Source organism: Takifugu flavidus, chromosome 20, assembly GCF_003711565.1.
Source record: "Takifugu flavidus isolate HTHZ2018 chromosome 20, ASM371156v2, whole genome shotgun sequence".
Lineage (NCBI taxonomy): Eukaryota > Metazoa > Chordata > Actinopteri > Tetraodontiformes > Tetraodontidae > Takifugu > Takifugu flavidus.
In genome coordinates, this window is record NC_079539.1 from 4,903,003 (window position 1) to 4,923,546 (window position 20,544).

General features: G+C 44.2%; 1 protein-coding gene across 7 annotated transcripts in view; it reads left to right on the plus strand.

The window, feature by feature from the left end:
• The window catches only part of garnl3 (GTPase activating Rap/RanGAP domain like 3), a 39,075-nt gene extending 18,944 nt beyond the window's left edge, over nucleotides 1-20,131 (plus strand). For 3 of the 7 annotated variants that reach the window (XM_057018804.1, XM_057018807.1, XM_057018803.1), the window contains exons 3-31: nucleotides 742-816; nucleotides 1,327-1,426; nucleotides 2,444-2,562; nucleotides 3,331-3,395; nucleotides 4,047-4,110; nucleotides 4,262-4,288; nucleotides 4,379-4,454; nucleotides 4,673-4,771; nucleotides 4,853-4,956; nucleotides 6,009-6,117; nucleotides 6,235-6,280; nucleotides 6,380-6,486; nucleotides 6,566-6,681; nucleotides 7,083-7,205; nucleotides 9,097-9,171; nucleotides 9,262-9,376; nucleotides 9,534-9,560; nucleotides 9,641-9,745; nucleotides 10,335-10,451; nucleotides 11,036-11,202; nucleotides 11,305-11,463; nucleotides 11,818-11,884; nucleotides 12,008-12,115; nucleotides 12,631-12,749; nucleotides 13,187-13,322; nucleotides 14,736-14,795; nucleotides 16,633-16,851; nucleotides 17,012-17,132; nucleotides 17,208-20,131. In XM_057018804.1, the coding sequence (XP_056874784.1) occupies nucleotides 742-816; nucleotides 1,327-1,426; nucleotides 2,444-2,562; nucleotides 3,331-3,395; nucleotides 4,047-4,110; nucleotides 4,262-4,288; nucleotides 4,379-4,454; nucleotides 4,673-4,771; nucleotides 4,853-4,956; nucleotides 6,009-6,117; nucleotides 6,235-6,280; nucleotides 6,380-6,486; nucleotides 6,566-6,681; nucleotides 7,083-7,205; nucleotides 9,097-9,171; nucleotides 9,262-9,376; nucleotides 9,534-9,560; nucleotides 9,641-9,745; nucleotides 10,335-10,451; nucleotides 11,036-11,202; nucleotides 11,305-11,463; nucleotides 11,818-11,884; nucleotides 12,008-12,115; nucleotides 12,631-12,749; nucleotides 13,187-13,322; nucleotides 14,736-14,795; nucleotides 16,633-16,851; nucleotides 17,012-17,132; nucleotides 17,208-17,373 (2,991 nt within the window). In that variant the 3' untranslated portion in view covers nucleotides 17,374-20,131. The remainder of the gene's footprint in view (nucleotides 1-741; nucleotides 817-1,326; nucleotides 1,427-2,443; nucleotides 2,563-3,330; nucleotides 3,396-4,046; nucleotides 4,111-4,261; nucleotides 4,289-4,378; nucleotides 4,455-4,672; nucleotides 4,772-4,852; nucleotides 4,957-6,008; nucleotides 6,118-6,234; nucleotides 6,281-6,379; nucleotides 6,487-6,565; nucleotides 6,682-7,082; nucleotides 7,206-9,096; nucleotides 9,172-9,261; nucleotides 9,377-9,533; nucleotides 9,561-9,640; nucleotides 9,746-10,334; nucleotides 10,452-11,035; nucleotides 11,203-11,304; nucleotides 11,464-11,817; nucleotides 11,885-12,007; nucleotides 12,116-12,630; nucleotides 12,750-13,186; nucleotides 13,323-14,735; nucleotides 14,796-16,632; nucleotides 16,852-17,011; nucleotides 17,133-17,207) is intronic. The other 4 variants (XM_057018806.1, XM_057018805.1, XM_057018809.1 and 1 more) reach the window with 3 other exon arrangements.
• Nucleotides 20,132-20,544: the final 413 nt, after the last annotated feature.

Sequence of the window (20,544 nt, forward strand, 5' to 3'; positions counted from 1 at the left end):
AAGCGTGACACACGCCCCTGGTTGAGGTATCGGCTGTAATCAGGTCACATACAGTACTGTATAAGAGACCAGACCATTGCTTATGTGGACAGATGAAGCCAGGATTCGCCTAGGAACACAACATCTGTGGGCACGACATGGCCATGTGTCTACTGCCTTTTAAAAGGGTTTGTTGGCCTTTTCAGCAAGAGAATCCTGCTGAAAAGAGATCTTCTAAAAGTGTGTTAAATGCAAAGATGCTGCTAGAAGAGCAGAACCGTTTGCAGCAAAGCCAGAAGAAAAAGTGCAGAAATCTCTATCATCTCTGTCATGGAGGACAAAATGGTTTTTAACACCAACTCAGCATTTCCATCTGTTCCTTTGATTGTGCGCCGATCACATTGTGCCTTTTCCTGCTCTCTGTCTCATTCCTTTTGCTCGTCCTCCGACATTAGCTGCTCTTTTTCCTGCCAATACTGTGCTTCAGCAGAGAGGTGAGACTGAACGATAGAGATGGCGGCTGGGAAATGCGATACAGGGAAAGCAAGAAAGATGAGTTTTACAGTGAAGGGGATCAGAAAAAAAGAACATATGGATGTGGAGATGATGAGAGCCGAGCTTCTATCACATGGGGGGATGATTGTGTGGTTCCTCGCTGCAGAATTCTGCTGTATTGTGGACTGCATATGAGTCCCTGCCGCCAGTCATGCTCTGTCAGGTGTCAGGGATCCTAAGCATGTCTCCCTCTTTGTCTCCTCCCAGCTAATTTCCAGCGATGCAGATGGGGCCATTCAGAGGGCAGGACGCTTCAGGGTGGAGAATGGCTCATCAGACGAGGTACAGGCAGCAAACACGGGTTGAGCACACAGCCTGGTCTCCTGGAAATGACATTTGTCTGCAGCCAAAGCAAATACATTAGTTTATTTCAATGGAACACATCCTCCTCAGATATAATCACATTATATTCTCTAAAAAAAACAACTTAATGCCCGCTGGCTCAATCAATCAACATTTTCCCCTTTGGATTCTTGTGAAAGAAAACAAATGTCTTTGTGAATGTGAGGGGATTCGAAAAGGGCTGCTGTTACTATCTGTAATTATCAAAAATAAACATTGCTAAATGTGACATGTGTATAAAGATAATTAAACCAAGCACATCATATTAATTTCACACTGCTTCATTATTATTTAAGCAACAGTAGTGTAAACAAATATAGTTGAATTAAAGTGCTGATGTGCCCCAAACTCCAAATATTTCATGTATTTTGGTTCCCTGGTCAGTCTGCATTACTGCTGTAAGTCAAGCTGTGTGGAATACATTTTTGTGTGTTTTGCGTGACAATCCAGACTTCAGACTACACTCCAGCCACCTGGAGGAGAACCGACGTCCATTTGGAGAATCCAGAGTACCACACCAGGTGGTTCTTTAAGTACTTCCTGGGAAAAGGTCAGTGTTCTCTTGAAAATCCTAGCATGCTTACTTATGAGCCCATCGGCTGAATTTCAATTATTTTCAAATAAAGGTGGTCTCAAATTCCTGGTCTCAAATTATGACATCAGTCTGCCCACTCGCACGGCCATCTTGCAGCGTCCTCACCGAGAGTCTACACAATACGCACCTCCCCATCGGAAACATACAGCCTCATTGCATTCAGACCGAGCAGACTCTCCAATAGATAATGCAATCAACTAAAGCCCAGAGCTCTGTGGAAGGCTACAGGAAGCATTGACAAAAGCTTTGCTTCCTTAAACTGCAGCACAGAGGATTACCGCCGCATTCTTATAGATATAAGAACAGAGAAACCGCCATAAAACAAATGGATTTCCCCAGTCAAGCAGAGCCGGATCGTGCTGCACCACCCGGTGGTTTAAAAAGACCCGTGTCTCCGTAAAGTTGGCTCGCCCCACTTGGACCGCAGCTGAGCCATCTGTGTCTCACAGCCTGAACAGATCTGCATCGTATGACACAGGAAAACACGTTATGAGCCACTCTAACACGGGCGCGCCTCTTCTGGTGGGGCATCCAAAGCGATGGACTCTCACTTAATCGGGCAAAGAATTTAAAAAAAAAAAAAAACCCATGCAAACATTATTTGAGGTGTAGGAAAGTCAAAAGTACTGCATTTAGAATAAGGAGTGGTAGAGCTGGATGAAGGAAGAGGCAGTGATGCTGCGTCTAATTACGTTTGGATGTCTGCTCATTGCCTCTGAAGATGTTACCGTGTCAACCACGCAGGCAGAGACTCGAATGTGCCGCTCTGCCGCGGTCGCCAGGAGATCTTTGTCTGTAGCCGCGTGTCACGCCAGAGATGGGGAGGGGTAGGTGGGTGAAAAGCAGGGAAATGATGAGGAGAAGGACAAACACAGAGAAAAGAGGAGGCTCTGGGTTTTGAATTAGCTGGAGGATGTCATAACCAGCGCAGCATGTTTGTGATGGTGCCCCCCCCCCTCTTTCTCATTGCAGTCCATCAGAACTATGTGGGGACGGACGCAGAGAAGAATCCTTTCTTCTTGTCTGTGGTCCTCTCAGACCAAAACAACCAGCGGGTTCCTCAGTACAGAGCCATTCTCTGGAGAAAGTCGGTGAGTTCCACCTGTGTGAAACGTCACAACAATGGGAATAATCCATGATCCCCATCTGGAGATGATGGTACTGAGAAACAGGAAAACTCCAAACCGCTGAAGTTCTCTGTCGTGATGCCTTTTATAGCATTCCTCAGTTTATTATACTGGCGATGCCCCTGTGTATTAGTCATAATTATACAGGTTTAATTGTGGCTTCTCGAACTACTTTTGAGTCCTGCGATCAGGTTGGAAGGAAAGAAAGCCGAAGCATTAACAAGAGGAGAGTTTTTAGTGCTCACGATGTATTAATCCTTATGAATCTGCTGCATGGTACAAATTTATGATACACACCAGCGTAGGAGGCATTGCTTCTGTGATATATACTGTGAAGGAATATGCTAGCCCACGTTTGAGTCACCGCCTGTGTAGGCACATATGTGTGTGTCATGTGTGCATGTTGTTGTGTTTTCGAGGTGCAATGACTCAGCTTTACATCCAAGAAAATCCTAATTTTGCTCTAATTTTGGCCGTCACCCTCATCTGGAACACGATTAGCGCCGTGTTCCTTTGCCAGCCAATCGCACTAATACATCTTCTTGCTTGCACAACTCTTCCAGAATGCTGCTGATGAGCAGAACGAGTTTGTTTTGAACCATTCTGTTCCTCTTTCATTACTCCATCTCGAACGTTGTGCCCATTTATTGTCAATCGCGCGCACTTTATTTTTATTGAACGCCGACCCCTCCATCCCATTGTGCTAATAGCCCGTCGCTCTCCTTTGCTCAGGGTACTCTGAAGATCAGCCTCCCCTACAGCCCAACAAAAACATTATCAGTCAAGTCCATCCTAAGGTGAGAACATCTCTGCCATGACACATTATATTTGCTTCTGCAGCACATGCATGAGAATCAATAGTCCGGTTTATCTCTCAGTACCCTCGAGAAATAAACAGCACAGCAGCGACAGAAAGCTTTCAGATGTCTTCTGAGTATTGGACCTATATGGAATTTAGCTTCTATTTTATCAGACAATATTAAAATAATTGTAACACCTGTTTACCCCAGCCTTTTTTCATAGAATTAGTCATAATGATACTTCCTTTTTAATGAAAATAAATATTTACAAGAACTTTATTAGTGCAGTAACAGTTCATAAATCAGAGGAAACAGCCGAGTTTCTGTAAATTTCACTGTATGGTTTGCACAAATGTGTTATTTCGTAATCAGATGCATCTCTAACACCATGTTTCCAGCAGCAGATTTCATTATAGACAAGTATCAGGGTCAGGATACATGAAACGGGAGATTATAAATTTCCCAGCCCGAGCAGCCTCACAACTCACCCTCTGAATGAGCCTAAACGGTACAAGCAGGACGTGAACTCCCTCATATCAAGTCTCCTGCTCATTTTTCTGCAGGGCGCTTCAGGCAGTTCTCCATCGATCCTAACCACCCTGTTCCTTCTCCTCTCTTGTTTTTTTCCTCTCCTCACCTTGCTCTCAGTGCAATGAACATGGACAGGTTTGAGAAAGGCCCCAGGGAGATCCTTAACCCGGAGATTCAGAAGGTGAGAGTAAAGCTAGCACGTTAGCCGGCTTTTAATCAAATGCGGCGTCTTTGTCATCTGGTCAGCAGTGTCTGTGCTACGTTATGTCCTCGGGCTCGTCCATCCTTACCTTGAGTTCTGCTAATGATTGAGAATTGTTGTCTCTCCTCAGGATCTGCTGGTGTTGGAGGAGCAGGAGGTACAGGCTGACACATTTGCCTTCCTTAAATATTATTGTTACAAAATTGGAATCGACTAATGTCATTTTTAACCAACATGATTTTTACAGGGCTCTGTAAACTTTAAATTTGGTGTTCTGTATGCCAAAGAGGGACAACTCACAGATGACGAGATGTTTAGTAATGGTGAGTTCAGACTCAGCTGTTCAGTGTTGTCGGGTAAATATAAACCTGTTCAACGCCGGTTATATGTCTCATATCATCCTAAGCGAAATGGCTGCTGAGTTAGCTTCATTTGATTGTGCTTCTTAGAACACTTTCTATCTTAAAAATGTATAAGGGCCAAACTTTCACACTCTGTATTAACAAGTGAAGCTCAGGAATAGATGCTGTGTGTGTTGCAGAGACGGGGAGCGAGAGCTTCGATAAGTTCCTCGGTCTGCTGGGTGATTCTGTGACGCTGCAGGGATGGGCGGGTTACCGCGGAGGTCTCGACACAAAGAGTGAGAGCTCAGATCTGATGGTTTGCATTTACATCAGCGTGGCTTTAAATGAAAACGCTTTGCTCCTGCCTTTTCCTGCAGATGACACTACAGGAATTAAGTCCATCTATACGGTGTATCAAGGCCATGAGCTCATGTTCCACGTGTCCACCATGCTACCCTACTCTAAAGAGAACAAACAGCAGGTGGGCGTGTGTGAAGTTGCTTGTTTGTCTGTTTCTGCAGTCTTAAAGAAGAGAGCATCTCTGCACCTAAAATAACTGCAAGTGTTGGGAAATGTTGTCGTCGGTGGGTGAAATGGCTGCATAAATAGACTAAATAAGAACTTTCCAGCTGCAGACCTTTAGAGACAGCAACAACAAAACTTTTCTCTAAACTTTCCTGAGCTTGCTTGAACAAACCCCCATCACCACGGACGCCCACGATGTCTCTCCTCATCGGATTAGGCAAATATTTCATTGGTCATATTGGTTAAGGATACATTGACGTGATTCAATCTGACTAAAAAATCCAACAAATCTTGTTGATCCCGCTCAGATATGTTCTGAAAACACAATGCAATTCACTCCAATCAGGCACTATTTCTACCAAAGAATGGATCCTTTCAGTTGATATTTTTGAAAAAATAACCTGTCTAATTGCACATCAGCCACATCAGTCCTCATCTTTGTCATACCACAGAGAAAAGGCTGGGAAAGACAGAGTTTAACGGCCGAATACCAACGCTTTACGACAAAAATCACCTAAAAAAGTGGGAAAGTGTTGCCTTTCTGTGCATCATTCTGCGATGCTCTCGCAGACAGACACGTCTCACCGCCTCTTAAGATTTAAAAAGGACATTCTGGTGGGCAACAAAAAAGGCTGTGATCGTACTTCACTTGATTAGTGATGTGTTCTTTTCACTCCTACATCCTGTTTGAGGAGAGATACATTCTGATTTATTCTTGTCCACCCCACCTGTAGAGAAAATATTGTTTTGATGTCAGTTTTACACAGTTTATCCTCTTTAATTTGGGAGATGTTGTGGGGTTTTATCTGATTAAGACCAACTGTGGGATAATGAAATTACATTTTGACACATGAGAGCAAATAAACCACTGAGGTAATTAAAAAGAGAAGTTTACTGGCTACACTCTATTCATTCCCCGCCAACAGAAATTTCACTTTAATGTCGATTGTCTGAACGGTGGACAGCTGTATTTGTTCTTCTAACTCCTTAATCTTTCCTCTTTACAAGGTGGAGAGGAAGAGGCACATTGGAAATGACATTGTTACCATAGTGTTCCAGGAAGGGGACGACGCGTCGTCGTCCTTCAAACCCTCAATGATCCGATCACACTTCACCCGTATCCTTCGCGTGGATGGCCGTCGTAGACGCTCTGTGGTAATCAGCCCGACCGCCTAAAGTCCCTGATATGAATTGCAATGGTGTCTTCTCGGCGTTTCCTTGACTTTGCTTGCAGATATTTTTGCATTAGTTCGGTATAACAGCCAGAATAACAGCTACAGGTGAGCGCACTCATCCACGCTCGCCACTCTCCTGATTGATTTTTGCGGTCTAAAACGCCTCCACGTTAATGTCACCATGTTGTTTCTTGTAATATGCAGATTGAAAATATTCTCAGAGGAGAGCGTTCCGCTGTTTGGACCCCCTCTCCCCTCTCCGCCTGTGTTTACAGACCACCAAGAATTCAGGGACTTTTTATTGGTCAAATGTGAGCAAAAGAAAGAATGCGGAGAACAGGGGCTTGTTGCTAGTTGCTAGCTACAGTTGTGTTTTGTGATATTTTCCAGTAATCAATGGAGAAAAAGCCACACTGGAGACACCGACGTTTGCCCAGAAGCGTCAGCGGACCCTCGACATGTTGATCCGCTCGCTCTACCAAGACCTCATGCCCGACCTGCACAAGGTTCGGCTACTTTTTTTCAAACTCCTGCAGGTGGCTGCTGCCGTCCACATGTGAGACAGCTTGTTTCCTGTGAACGCCAGTTCCACCGTCTCCCCTTCTATTACGGGCAGAAGCCACAGCCGCTGCTGCACTGCTCTTTTCCACCGCAGCCCCCAGTTTGCCTCAGCATACTGCACCATGACTGGATACTACTGCAATGCTGACTTTCTCAGCAAGCCCCCCCCCCAACACATCACTTTGTTCTTTTTTTTTTTTAACTCTTGTTCCTAAGCTCGTACTTTCACTGCTGCTCCTGACAACGTCATTCTGACTGCTGCAACCCCTCTGCCAGGGTCAATCTCTAAGACCCCCCCCATCTGCTTTCTTTCTCCTTTCTCTGTGTGTTGCTGTTCTATGTTTAGGTTCCCTTTTCTCCCCAGAACATGTTAAATCGGCGCTCCTTCAGCGACGTGCTGCCAGAATCTCCCAAGTCGGCACGCAAGAAGGAAGAAGCACGACAGGCTGAATTTGTCAGAATAGGGCAGGTAAAAAAAATTGATCTTTTTTTATTGAGAACTGTGTAAAAAGCAGGAGAAGAAAGTGGGAAATAAAGGCTCAAAGTGCCAAAAAAGATGCAAAAATGGGTTTAATGGGGGAGGCAAACATTAAATGAACCAGTGGACAAATAACTAAAGACAGGAAGTGTAGCAGACTTATTGGGGTCTCATCACAAACGGAATCATAAAGACAAAGTGTGGCAGATGCAGAGACAATATACACACTCATCCTCCACACAGTTTGTTGCTTTACTGCGTTAAATCTGGACCTCAGGGTGATAAACTATGATAACCTTCAGCCACTGCCCAGTAGCCATTCCAGGGATGACGTAAGGAGCATTACACACAGACAGAATGATGTCATCACAGTCTGGACACTGGGAGCCTGAGTGACGACGTGTCCATGATGCTAAACCTGATCAGCATCATCTCAGTCGTATAGAACATATTGGTTGAGATTGACTATAAGGGACTAGTTTGGGTGGCTCTGACTAATTGATCATTAGTTAAGACCTATGTTGGTGTTTCTCTATTGTTTCTGCTGTTGTGTCAGTTTGTTAAAGCCCGTCTCCAGGGTTTGTTTCCACCCTTGTACGCCGTGTCGTTGTTGTTGCGCTCTTCTCCGGCACACAAAAGCAGAGTCGTTAAGGCATTGAGCTGTACGGCGTGAAAACAAAAGAAAGCAGACATTCGGCGGAGGCATTGATGATCCAGTTCTGTGGAGACGAGGGGCCTTTCCTCAACACTCTGCACATTGGCTCGTTAGACAACAACCTGATTGATATGAGTTATTGTTGGAATTAGCGCCTGATCTCTCTGGATATTTGCTTCTTATATGTTCTGGTGGATTGAACCGCATAGTCGCTGTACATTTACTTGATGTTGTTGCGTTCAGATAGTCTTTTTATGCAGATACATGCAAATAGATCTGACTAAACAGCTTTGATGCAGCCTGTTTAGATGTTCCATAATGGGGCATCCATGAATCATTTATACTCTTTAATCTCTCAACAGATACACGTTTAATTCAAAATGGTGAGTAGAGTAGAAAAAAACAGGTAGTTTAAAGATGGCCTGTATCTTACTTGATTCCACCAAGGGGGCGGAATTTGTGCCTAGTTCTGCAGTAATCTTGCCATCCTTTTTTCAGCTCTTGTCCCTCCTAGTTGTAGGGACATTATTTTTGGGAACTGGCCTCCAGGGGAGCTCCCAAGAGAGCTGCTGTCTCATGGAACCTTGTTGTGTTTGCACCACCAGTAGCAACAAAGCCCTGACTTTCATCCTCCTGCTGCAGTTGCCTGGCAGGCAGATCGACCAGAAACATCAAAGCCGGTGCCCTTCTCTGTTAATCAATACCTGAACTTTAGCGTTGGCCCTATTGTCAATGGTCCTCTCCAGCTTGGCACTCTAACGAATTTTAGTTTCAGAAACTCTTAAAAGGAGCCGTTGCTGTTTGCTTTCAGCCAAACAACTCACTGGTAGTTACGTCCTGTGGTGCTTTAGACACTCCCCTGAAGTAGGAGCTGAGTTAGTCTACCAAAAACCATTGCTGGTACTAAAATTGTTCCTAATCCAGCCGTGCAAACACTCTAAGAGGGGGTAATTTGAGCAATGCCCAATTGTTGCTCTGGTATGAAGAAGCCTTTTCTTTTAATGAAGCCTGCAAAACACACTTTAGGTGCTAGCTAAGTGTGAAGACTACAAACACATCACGTGATATGTCCATAGTTCTGAATGTTGATTTTCTTTTTCATCTTATTGAAGGAACAGTTCTAAACTTATTTTATTGCTGCTCCATTTTTCTTTTATCTTAAGACACAATGATGCAAACCTAAGACGTGACTAATGCCTCTTTATTCCATATTTTTTTGATCTTCAGGCGCTGAAGCTGAAGACCATTGTGAGAGGAGATGCCCCAACAAGCCTTGTAAACACAGGCCTATGCAGGAAAGAGGTAAGAATTAGCTGCTAACTTTCAAGGAGTAAATATAATCAGAAATAATAACAACGTACAAATGGCATATTTGGTTGTCTGTGTGTGCAGCCATGGGAGTCCCAGTTGTTCTGCAGCACATTCCCCTACGAGATTGTGTGCGCCGACTCCTGGGGTCAGTCTCTGCTGGCTGCCACTGACGCAGCAGGAGTCATGCTGCTGGATGGTGAGGTCAACCCAAATCAATATCTCCCTCTGTCCTCAAACATAAAGCCACCCATCCATAACCATTCAATACTGCAGTCATCACAACGCCAACGGCTAGCATGATGATGATGATGATGATGGTGATGATGATGATGATGATATTGTGTGCATTTCAGGGCTTGATCCAGTGTTGCCCAATGCCGGTAAGCGTCCAGAGCTCATCCATGCTGAGACGTTTTCCTTAAATCCTTTCATTTTGAATGCGATACGTGTTGTGTTGCAGAGACGCAGTCCGTGCCCCCAGTGCAGGTGTTTGACAAAACCGTGGTGGTAAAGCAGATGCACGTTCTCGAGCCTCAGGACTTGCTTATCATCAGGGCCGACAAAGGTACCGATCCATCCGCGTCGAGCTGTTTCATTTTTCTTTTTGCACCGCACGTGTCTCATTTACTCCCCTCTCCTGTTTCACCCCTCTCATCTCTCTTATGTTGCTGAGTACATACTTAACCTTTCCACCTCCATTGTCCCAGTGAACGCATTAATCTGTCACTGTAATCTAAGGAAGCTGACCTACAGAGAAGCAATTTCCATTGAACATGTTTGAGTGTTTGTCTGCACGGCCGGCTTTTACTGACAGATGAAACGGATAGAAATTAATCCAACGAAAAACACAACTGCGAGAAGCTTCGGTCTGCATGCAGAGAGACGCTGGTTCTTTAGTCTCCTGTTTGCTTCGGCTAGACATGCATGTAATTAATTACCTCACAGATGTTTAGCCGACCCTGATATTGACAAACTGAATTCTGATGAGTTTGTGATGGCAGCGCAAAGATGCGTCAACGCCTGCGGGAGGCTTTGCTAAGGCCGGTGGGGGACAGCACAAGTCCTGCGATATAGTCTAGCTGGGGGATGCAGAGGCTAAAAAAAAGAGGAATTAAAAGGAACGTCTGTGTATAAAGGACAGTTTGTGTTTCCAGGGAAGGACGCTCGCCTCTACGTGTTCAGACTACGAGCGCTTAGGAGAGGCATGGAGGAGAAGCAGCTTGTTAGAAGCAAGTGCGACTGTCGGGAGAATAAACTGGAGAAAACCAAAGGTGAGGCATTGCAAGTTACAAAGGAATCCTGCCAGTTAAGAACAGCTGGAGACGTTTGCACCAACGTTTCTTGTTCTGCAAGAACGCGAGAATGCACCTGCTGACGCGTGTTAGCGGGTTATCTTGCATGTACAGCTCTGTTCTGATATTAACCCAGATAATTCACACGCTGAATAAAGGGACCTCTCCAGGATGTGTCTCATCTCAACCCTGACTGGCAACAAGTGGCGATTGTCAGAAGATGGGTCGATTTTGTTGGTGTCGTGTTGCCATAGCAGAGTCGATACTTCAACATCATCCTTAAAAAGGGTGCAGGAGCCGTCACGCCGAATTTTATAATTCACACAGGCAATAAAGAAAAGAATTTAAACCACTAAATAATTGTTGCTTTCATGAAGCACCCTTCAAACCATTCACTTCTTTTAGATTTATTAGACGAGAGCAGGAATTGTGTGAAAATCTGTCTCAAACAAGGCATTGTGACCTTTGGACTGGCTGCCTGCATCCATTGTTGGGGCAGCGCCAGGGAACGACACGTCTGAGGTAATGTCTTTTCATCTGTGTCTCCTCCACCTCTGTCCCAGGCTGTCATCTGTACTCTATCAACACGCACCACGGCTCAGAGCTGAGGATAGTTGCAGCCATCAGGAACAAGCTCCTCCTCATCACCAGGAAGCATTTGCGATTCGAAGGCCTCAACGCCGTCGCCTCGGGGCCGGACTCACCCGTGGAGGAGTTCCAGTACATACGGGTACAGCAGACACTCAAGTTATTTCCCCGTCATGAAGGAAGCCGTTGTGCGTCATAAACACTCGTCTTTCTGAGTCTGACCTGAAGCAAACTCCTGTTACAGGAGATCTGTCTGTGCGACCCCCCTGTGGTGATGGCGCTGGTGGACGGGCCGACGGGGGAAAATGACAACATGATCTGTGTGGCCTACAAACATCAATTTGATCTGATCAATGAGAGCACCGGAGATGCCTACAGGCTACATCATGTAGAGGCCAACAGGGTGAGACGCACACGCTTGTACGCACACAGGCTCCATTTAGATGGATGAGCGCCTCAAACATGACTGCCCCCTGGTGGCTGACTGCAGTAAGAGACCGTGTTATTGCTGTTTTAATTAATTATTGGATAGAGTAAGTGCGAGTTAAGAAAACTTAATGATCATCTTTGTATATAAACTAATAAACTAGTGGCAAATTACAACATGCAAATTGGTGCTATGGGTGTAACCATTAGATACCATTTCATTTTAAGGCGTCCCTGCCGGTGACATACGTTTCTAAACACAACCGTGAGATCTCTTTTTTGCTGCTATATGACATTTGAATATTGAACTTGGGCTCCTCTGTGCTTGCAGGTGAATTTCGTCGCAGCCATCGACCTGTATGAAGACGGGGAGGCCGGCCTGCTACTGTGTTACAACTGTGAGTCTGACCGGGTTATGAAAACATCAGAACATCTGCATTTTTCCTGCTTGTTTTGGGCCTGAGCGGCTCTCTTTGTTCTGAACGCCGACAACAATTAGAATTCTCTGTTTTCTCTTACAGATATCTGTTACTATAAGAAAGTTTGCCCCTTTAGCGGCTCCACACCGATGATCCATTCCAACACCTCTGACTTCCACTTCAGCTGGAACCAGATGCCCAACGCTACCGGTAGGTTCCCGTTCCTGCCACTGGCCTGGCTGGAGCTTGCCGTCGCCATGGTAACACCTCGTATGGCTACAAGGCATCCAATTGGCCTGTGCGATTGTTTGCGTGATTATTTTGTCTAGCGGGGAAATTAACAACACAGGCGATACACAAGACCCGACATCAGGAATGCAGAGGTGACAGATAGACAGACGACGGACGGAGTGACGCAGACACAAATGCGTTTAGCAAAAGCACATCTCTGAGCGCGCGAGCCTCCGTGATGACACGATTAGCGTCTCTTTGCTGTCAGGACCCAGTGCTGAGCTGTCTTTAGCTCTCACCTCGCTGTATTTTAACACATCAAACTAAATAGATAGAAAGGACCGCCAGGAGAGATGCTCTTAATGGCCTTTGAAAATGCCACCCCGGGTGACGCTGAAATGTCACCCAACGTGGCATTTGACTGGTTCACTTTCCTGCACTACACATGTCGTCATTTTGCTTGTAGCCAACTCTTATTTCTGTGTGTCTTCCAGTCTGCGCATTCCCTTACATCCTGGCCTTCACAACGGACTCCATTGAGATCCGACTGGTGGTAAATGGAAATCTGGTGTATACGGCAGTGGTCCCAGAGCTGCAGCTGGCGGCGTCACGGGTCAGTGTCCGCTACACCGTCACCGGGTTCTCATCCTGTAAATTGGTGGTGGCGTATATTTTAGGACCTATAGAACCACATTAGGATGGCTTTTCACAGATTCTGAGGATTTTTCTTCAATGTTTTTCAATGTTCCTACATTATTGAAGTGGCTGTCTCAGCTCTCTTAGTTCAATCAATCTTTATTACCCTGGTGGGAAATATGGCTGGTAATCACCGTGGCTACAAAGTAATAACACCCGAATAGATCATACAGAGCCATGATTTGCACAGACCACCTCGCACCTGGCAGAAAAGAAATGGACATTTTTATGTGCTCCATCCTGATTTGAATCCTCTGTTTGCTTGTCTTTCTGCCCCTTTCCCCCTTAATATTTCCCACGTTCACCATGTCTGGGTATTGATTTTACACCGTCCTCCTGTTTTTCCACCTACAGTCAGACATCTATTTTGTTTCATCGGCTCCAGTGAGCTCAGCCTCCAACTGCAGTTCCAGAGACACCAGTTCCCAGAGTTCCCCACAGACGCCCACCGGCTATGAGATGCCCGTGTTCCCCTCGCCGCTTGGCGACGGTAAGCCCGGCACAGTTAAAGCACCGGAGGATGTTGATATAAGGTTTCTTGTTTTTTTGTTTTGTTTTGTTTTGCATGAGAAAGGTTTCTAAATGTCAATGTTGCCTGCAGACCAGTTGACTTTGAATGGAGCTGTGTTAACCCAGCGCTCCCTGGATCATTTACATAAAGTTTTCTCAGCAGAATGAAGCCGTGGCCGCGGTCCTTTTCACCGTGAAGTCATGCAGTTGGTCAAGATGCTTAAATGTATTCGTTTGTCTCCTCATTAGCACCTAGACCTTGAAACTATATGTCTAATTAATTCATATCTCACTTCTTCAATCTACCTTTAAGCAGTTCCATAAGCAGAAAGGAGAACAAAGATGCCAAAAACAGGAATGCACATAATCAGGAATGTTTTATGAGAATTATGGTTCTGTGTGGTGCTCGTTTATTCATATTTATTTCATTTTCCGTGCTCCTTTTGTAATCAGCACACAATCAAAGCTGCTGGTGTGTTCAAGGACCTTCTGAAATCCAACAGTTTATGACTGATAAGTAACACTTTAATGAAAAACAGCACTGTAAAATAAGCGACGACATGCTAATATTGGTGCTCCACTTAATGTTGTCACATCTGAACAGATCATGAAACTTAAACCATTGTTATTATGTTTCTATGACACAGAATTCTGTGTAAATATTAATGTCGCTGAAGCTCATTTCAATAATGCAAATCTAATCTGTGGTTAAAGGGCTGAACCTTTCATTAGCATCATTAAAATTGTCGCCAGGTGCCAATTACAAAAGCAGAACCTGGCTAACACACACACACACACACAATTCCCCTGACAGTTTCCCCTTCATCGTTTATTGTTTGTTTTTGACCATTCAACGAGCCTCAAGGCTGTTATATCCAGACCGATTCATCAGCCTCCAAATGCACCACAGCGGATGGTAATGCTATACAGGTTTGCCATTCAACACACTCCACGTGGTCACTGCAATGTCAGCTTCCTCTTTGTTCATTAAAGTTTGTTTTGTTTTTTTAAATGATAAAAGGAAAACTAAATCACAGCACAGACACATCTGTGTAATTGTGACGGCTGCAGGGAAAAACAAAATGTCCTTGTCACGTTGCTCCTGATGCACCATCAAGACAGGGCTTCTCTTGTTTTCCTGAAGGGACATTTACAGGTCCCATTAGTGCTAACAGCAGAGGGTTTGGTCGTTGCCTCTGTAATTAGCCAGGGGCAGCTTTCTGCTTCTATTCTGCTGCTAAAGTAGCAATTTCTCCTCTTTTATTTCCTGTTGTAGCTGTGGGTCCGCATGATTCTGCGTCGCTGGGAGTCCCGACAGAGAACCTACTGTGTGTGCCTGTTTGTGTTCCTGTGTTTTCAGTTTGTGTAACCCTCTTCTTCATCCCTGGTTCAGATTCTATACGGATCCCCTATGGTACCAAGCTTTCCCTGTACATGTCTAAGGACGCTGAAGGTACTGAAGAATTCTCCCACAACTCCTCGTCAGTTTTTGCTCATAACGCTGCCCCACTAACACGCACATGCTCCCAGATCACCCTGTCTGCTCCAAGGCGGCATGTTGACTTAAACGTTGGTTGAATGTTAAGTGAACATTATGTCTTCCCCATCCTGCCTCCCCCCTCCTGTCTGTCTTGACTAATTAAAAGAGTAATAGAAGGTGATTGCGATTGGGTGGAGGGAGTAAAAAGTGAGGCAAGGGAGATAACGTCGATCATGGGAAAAGGGCTTTTTTTTTCAAATTGCAGCGGAAAGTGAGGATGAGATGAAGGGAAGGTACATGAGAGTGCACAAGAGGGGAGGAGAAAGAAAGGGAGGGGTTGTGTACAAGCAGGAGGATGGCAGCAAAGGAGGGAGAAAAAGGGAAAGAGGGAAGGAGAAGACACGTCTGCCGCAGCATGATTTACAGAATGCACTGTCACCATGGAGACTTTTGTCAGCCCTCTCTCTTCGATCCAAAGTGGTAGTCCAACCAGCGACGTCTGTGGGGGAGGAGGTGCATGGCCAGGGGGAGGGAGAAGGGGGGGAAAGGTAGACAGGGGGTGCTGACAAAAAGAATTCCATCCTCTTGAATGCCTGTCATATCTGCTCCTTAGGGAGGGTTGCATCTGATGTAATTGCATCAGTAATGTGAACAAGGTGCTGTTACTGATGGGGCTCCTTGTTACCAGCCTCCCTCCGCTGGCTCCAATACGCACCCTAGGCAAACACTTGCAGCAACGCCACTGTGCAGAATTGGACTGTGCTGAATTGGACCCCAATCAGTGCTAAAGCCCTCAAATGTTTGTGTTTAATGCATGTGCTGGTGCATCACTTCCTCTGGTCCAGTGACACAGGTGGAAGATGTTCTGTATATATGTTTCTTTTCCAAATAACTGCATGCTTTTATATTGTTTTATTGCCAGTGTTATTTTTTGTTGCGTAACAGTACACATTCAGGAGAGAGGACTTAACAATGCTAACCCAATGTACCTGTCAGACATCAGCAATGACCCTGAGCTTTTCTCTGCGGCTCGTTATTCACCTCTCAACTGCTGACATTTGCGAATTAGACAGTCTTCTGTGTGCAGAGTGTAGCCATCACATCTATTCAGACTCACCTGTGTTACTTCCGCCTCGTCTCATTGAAGCTGAGCTACAATGCTACCCTCTGGCGGTCTGTTTGTGTATTGCAGCTTAACCGTGTAAGATTGTATTTGAAAAGAAAGTCAAAATCCATTTAATGTGACCAGGGCAGACTTTTTAAAATATATATAATGACTGATGGATCATCACAGGTAAAATCTACAAACAGGATTTGTTTGTTTGTTTGTTTGTTTGTTTGTTTTGGTTCTCAGTCTTGTTTTGCTCCAAAAGTAATATTCAGCTAATACTTTAGCTTTATAAATTACCAAGGTTTTGGCAATATATCCTAATTTTATTTTAGTGGAACTGAAAGTCATCATCTTCAGTATTTTTGCTTGTCGATTTGATTTTCTAACCACATCTTTTTACCATTCAATTTGTCGATATTTGGTTACATTTATTTTAAAAAGATAGAAATATATTTGCTCCTTATATTTGCTCCTCAAATATATGGTGTATTTCAGGAGAGGCCTACAGATACATTTATAGAAGCATTAGATTAGCATCTGTGGGCTCAACATTAAAATTCAACAGTCATGCCTGAACATATACAGTTCAGCCCAGGACTTTCATAGCTGTCTCAGAAATACCACAAATACATTCTTTCTATTTGCAACATTCTGTTCCTGCCTTTGCTCTTATTGCATCCATATTTGTCATTATTATAGGCGAATCCGCATGTAAACATATATTCAAGATCCCCTTGTGCAACCTGGTGGGCCGCAGCATCGAAAGACCCCTCAAGTCTCCTCTGGTCAACAAAGTGATGACGACGCCCGCCCCCATCACGGCGCCTCCGACTCCCCTCATCTCCGCCACACACTCCCTTTCCCTGTCTCGGATGGAGATCAAAGAGATAGCTAGTCGAACGCGAAAGGAGTTGCTAGGTGAAGTAGCTCATTTATTTACTATAAGTTTTAAACAGGTGGATGTGTCCTTCATTCAGCTGTGGAATACCAGTGCCTCTTTTTTTTTTTCTTATGACCCTCTTAGCGCAGCAAAGTGTTTCCTCACTCGTGCACTTTCCTGTTATATCGTCCTATCAAGGCTTGACAGAAGAACCCAGTGGGAAATCAGACAGTGGCACAGTCAAACAGAGGAAGATGAGCAAGAAGAACACAGAGGAAGAGCCCAAAGCGCGAGTGTTGACATCAACCAACAGTGACAGGTGAGGGTTTGCCAGCAGCGACTGTGGAGCAGGAAGGTTCCCGCAGCTCAACCCCGGTCTGACTGTGTGCCACAGGTTAGCCTCCGATTCTGCAGACAGCGATCTGGACGTCCAGCTGCAATGCTCGTCCAGTTTGGAGGCGGAACCAGAGGCGGCCGTGCTGCAACCAGAGAGTCCGCCTCTCGCCAGCGCGTTCGCCGTCCCTGCATCCTTCGAGGAAGACGTCCTGGACCTAAAGTGAAGACAATCCCTCCGTGCACTGCTCTGTCCACCCACTCATGTACTGTCACCATTCTTTTTAAAGGTGTTTTTTTGGGGTTGTTTTGCTTTCAATTTGTTTATTGAATTACAGTTTTGTTTATTTTTATATAGATATAGATATCAGTATCTTGAGTCTCGTCATTCCTCAGACAACGTGGGCGCAGCAGGAAATGTGTCTGTGTGCGTGTTTGTTTTCACAAGCTGTCCCTCAGCTACTGTGCACTGGGTGTTTGTGTTGCCCCGCAGCAAATAGCCCAAACAGGTAATGTGAGATGCATATGCGAGCTGGCGCTTCATTCAGTGTTCTGTGTCAGCGGTTTCGATCAACAACTGAATGTAAATCTGCACCTCGAGGTATAAAAGAAGTCTCTTTGACAGCTTAATGTGATGTATATTATATGGGAATTTCCGATCCATGTTCAAATGTTGTATGATATGCATATGTATGTGTACATCTGTTTATACATGGAAATGCACACACAGCGGCAGGCCGGAATGCCTTTCATCCCTGTGATGCATATTTATAGATATATTACAAAAACCCATTTAATTATAATATTTAGTAAAAGCCTGATGTTTTGAGCTTTCTGCACCCTTTAGTCCTTCTTTTCCTTGTTCACGACACAGAGATGCAGGCTCTTTTACTCTCTTTTAATGCTATTTCCCAGCATCCTCCACTACTGCAGCACGCTGCTGTTAATGCCATCTTTCCGTGGTGACATTTGACAGGAGATGCCACTTCCGTTTGTCGTTTTCCACCCATTCGTTGTTCTGAATGACCCCTGCAGCCCCTGATCAAAAAAAGGGAAATTGTTCATTTATATAACACGTGTTTTAAACTTTCGAAAGAAGTGGTGTAATACTGAAATCATTAGAGGGAAGCAATATCAACTTTAATCAATTTGACCAGCAGCCCAATTCAAACAAAAATGGAAATTCGGACCATTCTGAGTATAAACACCCTAACCAACAATAAAAATTACTATTATATATGACAAATATTAAAAAATAACTGAATTTTATCAAATAGACATGATTTAAACAAGAGAAAGAATGTACAATTACTGTACAATCTGTGTCTTTATTCCTGTTTTTGAAAGTAGTTCATGGGAGGCTCATCTGCAAAATTGTGTTATCCTTTTATTATTGTTAATATGGGAATAAACTTCAAAATCGAAATGGTTCCGTGACAACAACCATTATCAGTCCAGTTTGTCTTGGATGATGGGATGCTGTCAAACATTGCTAATTTCACTTCTAGTTGGAAAACTTTGGTCCTCTCCAGTTAAAACCAGAAAGTTGACAGAAAAGATGGTGTTGCAGGCAGACTAACCCCCCACGGCTGAATTTAAAACACATAGTGTCAGACAGGAAATGTCAAAAATTTGTTTCAAAATTCCATCAAGGTTCTTGTTTTGTTGAGTCTATGTCATAGGGGCCAGTAGCTCCTTTGCCAAATCCAAAAAGCACCATGACTCCTGCAAGTGCCCGGCCCACTTGAGGAAAGAGCCCTGTTTTGGGCCAAGCCCCACTGGTCAACAAGCACTCACCAAAGGAACCCTGGCTCCTGGGCCTCCTGAATTGCACTTTCACGTTGCACCAGTTTACCTTGGGCGACTGCTGGGGGTAAACTGCCCCGCATGTCACGGCTAGTAGGGCCGTGAGGGCTCTCAAGCCAAGAAGGAGTTTACAGTTTTTCTACCTTGCAAAACCCACATGTTTGTATGACCAGTTATACTACAATCCCACACCCTCTAGCTAAAATACCTAAAATCCCAGTGCACTTAAGCCTAATTACTTCACTTACAACATTAAAAAACATAATTCCTTACACTAAAATATTCACTTTTAACATACTTGACATGAACCGTCATCAGACTTTCTTCTCGACACTCAACATGCGTTTATTTTGGAAGAGGGAGTCAAATCAGTGCAGCAAAGGGAACAGGGGCACCAAACTGTATGCGCGAGAGCGCCCCCGTGTGGTGCTGTGTGTCTGCAGGCAGGAACAGCTGCGGGGTGGCAGATTAATTCTGAGTATTTCACACATGTCACTGTTAATTCACATATTAGAGTTTCGTGTACTGTTATGATGTTTTCGAGAAATTGTATCTGAACGTTTTGGAAGACAATTCCTGGAATCCTTGGCCTATAAAGGGGTCAGAAATTGACATGCAACATCGTATGGCCCAATTAATGATTTCACCAATGTACAGTCAGTGTCAGAGATGGTGGGCACGTTCATGCACGCACAAACCTACAGCTTGGTTTGGGAACTATAATTACTAAGAGGGTTCCCTGACATTTACTGCTTCTTCCACGGGTTTAATTGCTCCTGTATTTCTGTCAGTACTTTCTTCCTACCTCCCCTTGGCATTTTTGCTGGGTTTTTTGGGGGGGTAGGTGTATCTGTATTTACTGTTTAGACTGTTGATGAACCTCTGTGATATCAAAACGAAAGAAAATGTACAAAAAAAGAAAAACACCAAGTGTCTTAAAATATTGTATCGCCATCGTTTTTAATGCCAAGTACTACTTGTAAATGTTTGTGTATCAAATGTGGCCTCAATGGAACCAGAACTATATTATTATTATTATTATTATTATTATTATTATTATTATTATTATTATTATTATTATTATTATTATTATTATTATTATATAAAAAGTGCTGTAGACCACTGCTGTGAGAGTAGTAGATTTTGTTCATTGATATATAATAAATATTTATGAAATTGGGGGTGTTGTGATGGTTATTGCGTGAATGTCAGCTAATTGATTTTGTCACAATAATGATAATAGTACTAATGATAACAATAATAAACTCAACTAAAAATGTTTTCTTGTTTTTTCTTGTCATTGTCAGGATCCGGCCCAGTGAACAATAACTGCTCTCTTTAGGCCAAGCAGATCTTCGGAGAGCTCTTTGATCTCTCGGGTGGCTCGTGAGATGAAAATGACATCACCTATGACAGGAAAAAGTGAGTGGATGAACGTGTCGAGGCCGCGGCGCTGAGGCGGCTTCCCGACAGGGTTCGGCTTCTAATCCTCTCCACCTTCTCGGGATTTCTTGGATTGCTTTTGCTTTGTTTGGAATACAAACTCCAGAATCAGGAAACCTCCCATCTTTGTCATTTTGGAGTTTAGTCAG